This window comes from Arachis duranensis, chromosome 6, assembly GCF_000817695.3.
Source record: "Arachis duranensis cultivar V14167 chromosome 6, aradu.V14167.gnm2.J7QH, whole genome shotgun sequence".
Classification (NCBI taxonomy): Eukaryota; Viridiplantae; Streptophyta; class Magnoliopsida; order Fabales; family Fabaceae; genus Arachis; species Arachis duranensis.
This window is the reverse complement of record NC_029777.3, coordinates 6,962,700-6,972,788: the sequence shown is the minus strand read 5'-3', so window position 1 is coordinate 6,972,788 and position 10,089 is coordinate 6,962,700. Positions and strand designations below refer to the sequence as shown.

At 28.3% G+C, this 10,089-nt stretch overlaps 1 protein-coding gene and 1 long non-coding RNA gene across 3 annotated transcripts; one reads left to right on the top strand and one right to left on the bottom strand.

The window, feature by feature from the left end:
- Positions 1-2,043: 2,043 nt before the first annotated feature.
- On the top strand, positions 2,044-4,077 carry LOC107492358 (galactinol synthase 1). Its single transcript, XM_016113378.3, has 3 exons — positions 2,044-2,728; positions 2,816-3,271; positions 3,379-4,077. The coding sequence occupies exons 1-3, from the start codon at positions 2,390-2,392 to the stop codon at positions 3,586-3,588; spliced, it is 1,005 nt and encodes a 334-aa protein (XP_015968864.1). The 5' UTR covers positions 2,044-2,389; the 3' UTR covers positions 3,589-4,077.
- Positions 3,073-9,536, bottom strand: LOC107492360 (uncharacterized). Of its 2 annotated transcripts, XR_001592761.3 has the most exons (6): positions 9,375-9,536; positions 9,092-9,216; positions 8,852-8,933; positions 7,478-7,534; positions 3,402-3,580; positions 3,073-3,221 (listed from the first exon to the last, which is right to left on the bottom strand). It is a non-coding gene; the product is annotated as an uncharacterized LOC107492360 (long non-coding RNA). The 2 variants fall into 2 exon arrangements; XR_008000525.1 differs by lacking the exon at positions 9,092-9,216 and having other exon boundaries at positions 9,375-9,532.
- Between the last annotated feature and the right edge of the window lie 553 nt (positions 9,537-10,089).

Genomic DNA, 10,089 nt, shown 5'->3' with positions numbered 1-10,089 from the left:
TGTTAAAAAAAAGGTGCTCCAATTTCGTTCTGACGGAAAAATTTTGCTCTTAGATATTCCCATTTTTTATACGGAATCGCAAATAATTTTTATCTTAGTATTTTTATGAAATGTACTTAAATAACGAGAATATATATAATTAAAAGTTGATAGTTAAAAATTGTTAAATAATTTTAATAATTTAACTAAATTTTTATTTAATTATTGACTTCATATAAAAGTTGATTGTATATGAATTTTCATAGTTAGATAAAAAAAAAACCATGGTAAGATAACATTGAGCGGATTAATTAGGGGCACTTAACATAAACTCGAAGCTCACAGAGGCCATGGCAAGAAATAACCCTAAGCCTGCTTAGTGCTTCCACATAATAGCGTCATTTTCAATATTCTTTTTATGCAATTAGAAATAAGGAGTATGCCATTAAAGAACGAATGGTCTCAAATTTTGTACAAGGTTATATCATACGAAAGTCTTCAAAGAGTGTGCGTGAGCTAGAATGTTCAAGATTGGAGTCCACGTGGCTACTCCTGACACTCAAAAACTTGTTGATGTCAGGTCATGACATGGCACACCAACTTGTCCCTCGCAACCACAAATTTGATACTACTACTACTATAATATTATAGTTGGTGCTTTATATATTATCGTCTAAATTCATTGTTCTACTTCTAAGTTCTATCACACTATCTTGCACTGACTTCCTTCCATGTTCCAGTGACTTCACAATTTAGATAATTACGGAAATGATTACAAGAAGAATAATCAAGTATTTCTAAGATATAATATATCAAAATTGTCCAAGATTTGGAAATAATATCTTTAGGTGATATGAAACTCTAATAGAATGCATGTGCAATTTATTTGTGTTTTATGTATTATTTATGACTATATTATTTAAATTGTTTTGCTCATAACTATTTTTAAAATAATGGGCAAGAATACTTTCTAGTTTCTACAGATAATGTGTCAATTCCTTAAATTTTTTATACGTTAAAAAAACAATTTATAGATGACAAAAATAATCACTAAATTAAATATTTTTTATTATGTATATTTTAAACATATTTTTACCAAAGATAAAAAAATTTGAATCCGGAATCTCTAGATAAATATGAGGAGATTATATCGAATATCGTTTGAGTTATAACTCGTTGGCTAATTAAATTTTAATATACACATTATATAATTAGTATATTTAATATATTAATTATTAAAAAAGTGAAGGAGGTGAGTATTTTTATTAAATTTTGGTCGATATTTAATAAGTAAAATAAAAGTGAATAATTCTATATTATTAGATATAATCTTACACCATTAAAAATACTAATAATGACTAATTGATGACACTATTAAAAACATTAATAATAACTAATTAATAGCTACAAATTATAAAATTTGCTATCCCCTAAAGAAAAGTATATGAAACCAACTAATAATCAGCCAACAATGGAACAATATAATTAATTATAATTAGTTTTATTAATTTATAATTTAATTTATTTTTTAAATTATTGTTGACCACGTTTAAAACATGAGGAAAGATACGTTAGTGATAGGAGAGAATCACGGAACAGATGCTTTGATCATTCATTAATTGATTCCATATAATTAATTATGTTTGATTAATGCGTAACACATGAAACATAGAAATCATATCTAAAACCATCCAATTTACAAGGAAAAAAACATCCATGTGCGCTTATCAGTAGCAATATTCGCTTAAAATTACCGATGCCTCTAGTTTACCAGTTCACTAATTCTTGACTTATATAAAATTAGTTCCTTAGCATTGTTGATCCCTAATACTCCTATATTCGTTACGCATATATTAAAATTAACAACACATGCATATCGTAAATACATTGATTTAGTATTAATTTTTTTTAAATATAGCAATTTCTATAAAGCATTCTAAAAAAAAAACTATTATTGAAAAGATTTTCCTTTTTTATATTCTTAAACGATATCCTTTGAAATCCTTATTTGAATCTGTTTGCTTGATATTCGGTGAATGGTAAAAATTAAGAGTTTGCTGCATAAGAATCTGCATTGAATATTGGGATCCCCAGGCAATTCTAGCGCTTTCCACCCACGGGTTGCCCTTTCCAGAAACTTCCCATAACGTACCCTTCACCGTCGGATCACTTTCCTATAACACGTGGACGAACCAGATCACAAGATCGTCCAAAATTGCATGATCAAATAAACATGAATAAAAATAACACCACCTCCTCCTCATTCCTTTCTTTATATATAGTACACACACATATATAGCAATAACCGCGTTCCATTGTCGAGAATCACAAACATAGCATTCAGTAAAACAATCAAGCTACCAAACAAAACCTTCTAATTCCCTTCTTTTTTTTCCCTTCACCATCAACTATGGCACCTCCTGAGCTTGTTCCAACCGCCGCTGCTGCTTCCGCCTTCACCGCGAGAACTGCTTCCACACTCCCCAGGCGAGCCTACGTCACTTTCCTCGCCGGAAACGGTGACTACGTCAAAGGTGTTGTTGGACTGGTCAAAGGCCTCCGAAAGGTCAAGTCAGCTTACCCTCTGGTGGTGGCGATCCTCCCCGACGTGCCTGAGGAGCACCGTCAGATACTTGAGTCACAAGGTTGCATAGTCCGCCAGATCGAACCGGTTTACCCTCCTGAGAACCAGACTCAGTTCGCCATGGCCTATTATGTCATCAACTACTCCAAGCTCCGTATCTGGGAGGTATGTAAGGGAAATGTTCTTTTTTGTCATATAATAATATAGTTGTGTATCACTTTTTTTGACGAAAATATCCTTATTATGGTGTAGTTTGTGGAGTACAGTAAGATGATATACTTGGATGGAGACATTGAGGTGTATGAGAACATAGATCACTTGTTTGATCTTCCAGATGGAAAGTTCTATGCTGTAATGGATTGCTTCTGCGAGAAGACATGGAGTCACAGCCCTCAATACAAGATCGGTTACTGCCAGCAGTGCCCTGACAAGGTGCAATGGCCTGAAGAGTTGGGTCAACCACCGTCCCTGTACTTCAACGCTGGCATGTTCGTGTTTGAGCCATCCATGGAAACTTACCACGACCTTCTCAGAAAACTCCAGATCACACCTCCTACTCCCTTTGCGGAGCAGGATTTCCTCAACATGTATTTCAAGGACATTTACGAGCCCATTCCCTCCGTTTATAACCTTGTTCTTGCCGTGCTCTGGCGCCACCCTGAAAATGTTGACCTTGATAAAGTCAAAGTTGTTCACTACTGTGCAGCGGTATGTTGTATTAACTCATTCAACTTTAATTTGTTTAATTATTATTAACAGTAAATTATTGGTTGATTAAATTATTGATTAAAGATGGTGGCGGGTTATGTATTCAGGGATCCAAACCATGGAGATATACCGGAAAGGAAGAAAATATGCAGAGGGAGGACATAAAGATGCTGGTGAAGAAATGGTGGGATATCTATCATGATACATCCCTGGATTACAGGAAACCGCCGCTATCCAGTGACGAAGCTGATCCATTGGTGCATGTAACTTCTGAGTCTCCCAAAGTCCCCTATCTCATGACGCCCACACCTGCATAGATTCAACCTCAACAAAATATTCAAAATTTCAGAAAAAAGGAAAAATAAAAAAGAGTGGATTAGAGTTATAGACAGAAGAGTAGGTGCAACAATTAATTTTATTGCTATACTTTGCGGTCAAAAGAAGGGAGGTTCCTTTTCTCAACATGGACAAGTTGAACCGTCGCTATGCTGAGTGCAGTCATGGTTACTTGATTAAGAGGGAGCCCTCAACCAGTTTATATTTTTGCGGTTATTTCCCCTTTTTTTTTGTGTGGGTTTGTTGGGTTGGTTATCTAGGATCAAGGGTCTGTTTATATTGGCGTGGCTTTAATTTGGTCGTTATTTTCATCCAATATTATTAACTATAAATACTATAAATTGTAAAATATGTTGTGGGTTTGTGGTTTTTCCTTTTTTTTTTCTTTTTCATTGGATTTTGCTAATGTAATATTTGGAGGCAATTTTCTAATGAAAAGAAAAACTTTCAATGGAACTACCTCATGCATAGCTCTCATGTCTTTTTCTATTGTGAAGTAGTATGTTGTTTTCTACTTTTAAGTTGGTCAACATTCTAAGGTGTGGATTATTATAAGTTGGCAAACAAATTTGTTGCGCAATCCATGTCCTTCCCTAGAAGGTGGAACTAGAAATTGACAAATGAAATGAAATTACCCTTCCTGTGATCTGTCCTCAATGATCCTCATATTGAAGCAAAATGTTTGATGAAACTAGTTGTTCTAAAACGTGTTCTAATGTTTGATTTTCACTTTCCACTGCTATAAAATGTGAAGTTCCAATGATTTTGAATATGTAGATTTGCCTCAATTTGGTCGCTATCAATGATGTCAACATTGATTTATAAACATAGAAAGGTTAATTATTAGGATTTTGGAATTTATTTACGTTCTTGGTTTCAAATTCTATTTCGGAATAATATAGTAACCTAACCACAAAAACTTTTCTAGTTTGCTTAGCTTTCTCATGCACTTTCTTTTCCCAACCTTTTTAAATCGTCTCGCAATTTTCTTTTTTTTCCACCAACCATGGGATATTGGAATCAACCTTCACTAATATCTCAAGTATTATTGAAACATAGATTTTCGAGAAAAAAAATACTATGTTTAAAGAAATAAAAAATGTACAAAACAAAAAGCCTAACAAAATAAAACAGTAACAAAACAAATAATTCTCTTTGTTATATATTTTTTGCCACTTTTTTTTTATATTTAAAAATATCTAGTCAACTTTATCGATACTTCAAATTTTATTAAAGTGTGAAATTTTTTAAAAGAATGATACTATATTCAAGAAAATTAAAGATTTATTCAACTTTACCAATTTAAGTATGGGAACTCAATTTTTTAAATCTCGCTGATACCTCAAATTTTATTAAAATTTGGATTTTTTTCAAAAAAATGATACTATATTTAAGGAAATTAAATATGTATAAAATAAAGGGAGTAACAAAGCAAACAATTCTGCATGTTATTTTATGCTTCACACCGCTTGAATATATTTAAGCATATCTGGTCCATGAAATTTAAGCATAGGAATTCGATTCATTCAATCTCACCGATTTAAGTATGGAAATTTGATTCATTCAACCTTACTGATACCTCAAATTTTATTAAAATATTAATTTTTTTTCAAGAGAATGATACTATATTCAAGGAAATTAAAGATGCACAAAACAGAATGAGTGACAAAGCAAACAATTTTGTATGTTGATGTATGCTTCAAGCCACTTGAATATATTTGAGCATATCTGGTCTATGGGATTTAAGCATGGAAACTCGAGATACCTCAAGATTTATTAAAGGATGAAATTTTTTAAAAAGAATGATACTATATTAAAGAAAATTAAAGATGTACAAAACAGAAGGAGTAATACGTATTTAAAATGTTCGTGATATGAAAAATTTAAGTGTTATTTAAAAAATATTAATTTGACGTATTTTAAAATATTTTAATTTAATTTGATATATTTTAATTTTATTTATTTAATTATTAGATTAGGTCTTATGTTTGTGGGTTTAAAATTTTTTATATTTTAATTTAATAAAAGGTTATAAATACCTCATAAACTAGGGTAGTCATATTATAGAATGATTTACAGATTTGAAAACTCTTTTTTAGTTTTTTGATGAAACCATGGTGTGGACAATTGAAGTTGAGGAGTCCCTCTCTTATTACATCGGAAAATTGGGTAGAAGGTTGAGGGTCCTTCTATTCAATTCCTAAACTATGGCGTTATAAGTTAGACGGAAGAGTCCTTTTCTTGTTTCATCAAGAAATTAGATAAAAAGTAGAGTGATTCTCTTTGTATTCAATTTCAACCTATCTTTTTTTGTTTTTTAATTCAATTACAATTTATCTTTTCTATTCAATTTTAATTCTTGTCTTGTTTATCTTTTATTTTTTTATCATTTGGTATCAAAGTTTGTATTAGATTAATTCTTATTAATCTATATTTGTTCTTCTTTTATCATAAAAAAATTCAATGTTTATCGCGCCTTTCTTTATGTTTTTCGTTTGCATTTCATTATTATTGATTTTATTGTTTAAAATAAAAGCATACAATAATGTCAAAAAAAAAAGAAAATATACAAAAAGAGAAAAAAAATAAGATAAAAAAAATCTTTTTTGTGATTATTGTCCTCTTTATATACTATTTTTCTACGTATAAGATTTGAGGTTGAATTTTTTTTTGAAGAGGAGGAGAATGATATGTGCTTCAAATATTCATAATATAAAGAATTTTCAAGTGTTATTTAGAAGATATTAATTTAAATTTTTAGAATGTTTTAATTTAATTTGATGTATTTTAATTTTATTTATTTAATTACTAGATTGAACCTTATGCATGTGGGTTTAGGATTTTCTATACTTTAATCTAATAAGAGGTTATAAATACCTCATAAACTAGGATAGTCGTAGTATAAAATAATTTAGAAGTTTAAAAACTCTTTTTTAGTTTCGTGATGAAATTCTAGTGTGGACAATTGAGGTTGATGAGTCCCTCTTTTATTGTATCGGATAATTAGGTAGAAGATTAGTTCAATTATCAAACTATAACATTGATAAGTTAAGTTAAAAAATCTCTTTTTTATTGTGTCAAAAAATTAAATAAAAAATAAAATAATTTTTTTTACTCAATTTTAATCTATTCTTTTTATTTTTATTTTAATTATAATTTATCTTTTTTATTCAATTTTAGTTTTTGTCATGTTTATCCTTTTATTCCTTGATCAGGAGTGACAAAGCAAACAATTCTACCTGCCATCATGCTTCAATCCATTTGAATACATTTGAGCATATCTAGTTCATAGAATTTAAGTATGAAAATTCGATTTATTTAACCTCACCGATTTAAATGTGAGAACTCGTCGATTCATTCAACCTTACTGATATCTCAAATTTTATTAAAAGTAAAATATAGCGTTTTAATCGTCCTATTTAATTTTTTAATATTTTAAAATTAATTTAATGTTGTCTAGAGATCCGTTAATAGAATTGATAACGGAATAAAATTGAGACAATTTTAAAATATTAGAGACTTAAATAGGACGAAAATATTAAAAACAAAAATGATATATAAAAATAAATTTTAATTTTATCCTTTAATAATATCAATTTTTTATTATATATAATATTTAATTATTTTTTAATTATATCTAAATAAATTACACTTAATCATATTACTTTTATTTTAAATAAATTAATTCTTTTTATTAAATTACAAAAAAAATTGAACGCTCTTCGTTTTATCTTCTAAATTAGCATCTTTGATATTTTTGTTATCTATCTATAAAAGTATAATATTTAGAATGGACATATCAATAATAAAAATAAACAGAAAGTAACATGTTATAAAAATATGGTTTCACCTTGCGCAGTATAAACATACCTTGTTATAAGATACTTATCTCCAACTCTTAAAGGTCAAACTCAAATCCAAAGTTCACTGTCATAAATAATAAACATATACTGTAAGTGAACTTAGCTACCAACAATACTTAATAATTTAGACGGTAAAAAATTAAGTTAACCAAAGAAGAATTTAATATAGTTTCTGAAAAAATGGATTCAAAGTATGTAACAAATGCTTAGTAAGTGCACCAATGGAACAAGCACAATATTTTGCTTAGCTATCTAAAAACTAGTAACAACAAAACCGTTGACAATTAATAACATATTTTAACCAAAAGACAAGTAAAAAAAAAAAGCCATTTAATTTAAAGAATTCTTGTATAATTTAAATTTCATTATAAAAAAAAAGAGATGAACTAAAATACTCATGATGATATTCAAAAAATTATAAGGTTTCAGCATGTATGTGCTATGTTCTACGTTCATTAATTTTCTTTAAATTTTATCAAAAATTCGAAAGAAAAGAATGTCCAAATGTTTTGTATCTATAGTAATGTTATTTTTTTTATTCATATGTTATTTTAATACAAAAATTTAAAATAAAACAATCATAGTACCTAAAAATAAAATCTAACCAGATAAAAAAATGAACATACTTCCATACAAAAAAGACAAATAACAATAAATATTTTTAATATTAAATTTTTAATTTTTAATTATTTACCCTATAATTCATTAATTATTTCATTTGCCTTGTTTCAATTTTAAAAATTTAACTAACAATTCGAATAATAAATAGCAATTTACAAATAATTTCTAAAGATAAAGGATAATATTGTACTCTCATATAGATACTCTTAAGTTAGTATATTTTTTTTTGAAGTTCTAACACAAAGCTTAAACCTTTAAACTTAGAACTTAAAACTGAAAGTGATCTAATTTAAAAAAATCCTAACAAAACATCATTTTATAAATGAAGTTTTTCGCTTCCAATTCAACCACTCTTACTTTCAGCTAATTCATTTTCTTCGCACACTATTCGGTTAAAAGAAGTGTCTTTTTTTTGTTATTATTATTTTTTTGCTTATTTATGATGGGAGATTTGGAACCGTGTGAATTCAATTTTAATCATGTTTTATGCTTTTGGGTTATTAAAAAAATGTTGATTTATGATTTTTTGCCATTTAAAAGCTTTGGACTTAATAAACTATAACCATAATATTGATTCAATTAATCACTATACTTGTTGCAAATGAAACCTATAATGAAAAAATCAAATCAATTAAAAAGAGAAAAAGAAATAAAAAAAATTAAGAAATCAAACATGCAGAAATCAATAAAAAATAATTCATAATATCATATATATTTATTCAACTTTTGAATAGAGCAACAATATTTAAACGGAGATTACCAACACACACAAGCCAATATTAGGCAGCAGATACCCTCTACTGTTGAACTCTATGAAAAATCCACATTACACAGGCTGAACCCTATCAAGAAAGCAAGCACAAAACGGTGAATTTGAGGAAAAAGAAACTAAAATAAGAAGATCTCAGTTAAAAAATAAAAGAAGAGCACATATTATATACAGTGATTATTTTTTCACTCTGTTTTCGGAGAAAGTACACAATCGGAGAAGAGCACATACTATATGAAAGTACTAATTTACAAGGATGAAGAGGAGAAGGAGTTGTCACGACGATGACGAAACTACGCAGCAGATACCCTCTACTGTTGAACTCTATGGAAAATCCACATTACACAGGCTGAACCCTATCAAGAAAGCAAGCACAAAACGGTGAATTTGAGGAAAAAGAAACTAAAGTAAGAAGATCTCAGTTAAAAAATAAAAGAAAAGCACATATTATATACAGTGATTATTTTTTCACTCTGTTTTCGAAAAAAGTACACAATCGGAGAAGAGCACATACTATATGAAAGTACTAATTTACAAGGATGAAGAGGAGAAGGAGTTGTCACGACGATGACGAAACTACCGTGGCTTATACACGACGAGAGTAAAGCCACGGTAGTGCTGTCTGCGATGGAGGAGAGAAGTCTCTCCAAGTTTTAGAGACAGATTTTTTCTTCATTGTGTTTTCTTTCCTTTTATAGAACCAAATAGGGAGATAGAAGCAATTTTGTTCTCCTAGAAATTAAAAGAAGTTTTCGGCAATATAAAAATGGGTTTAATTTGTTATCAGTGATAACATAATAATACTACTATAAAAATAGAATTTAGCTACTAAATTTTAGCTACGAACGTTAAATAATTATGATAAGAGTAAATTAGCATATCTTTTATTTATTATAAAATATGATTATAGCATCTAATAGTTAATAACCTATCTTCTATTTTAACTACCAACACTAAATTATAACAAAAATAAACAAGAATATTTTATATTTATTATTGTGACTAAAATTTGACATTTTGTTACAAATATCAGTTCCCGTAATCTTTAAATTATAAGTTTATACTTCTCTCTTTAGCAATTTTTTATTTTTAAATTATATTGTGAAATGATAAATTAAATTTTTTATTTATATTATTATTTAATTGATATATACTATTAATTAGTTATTTTATCATTGTTTTTAGTTATAAAAATTAATTCTAATTAATTTATGAATAATTACTCACTC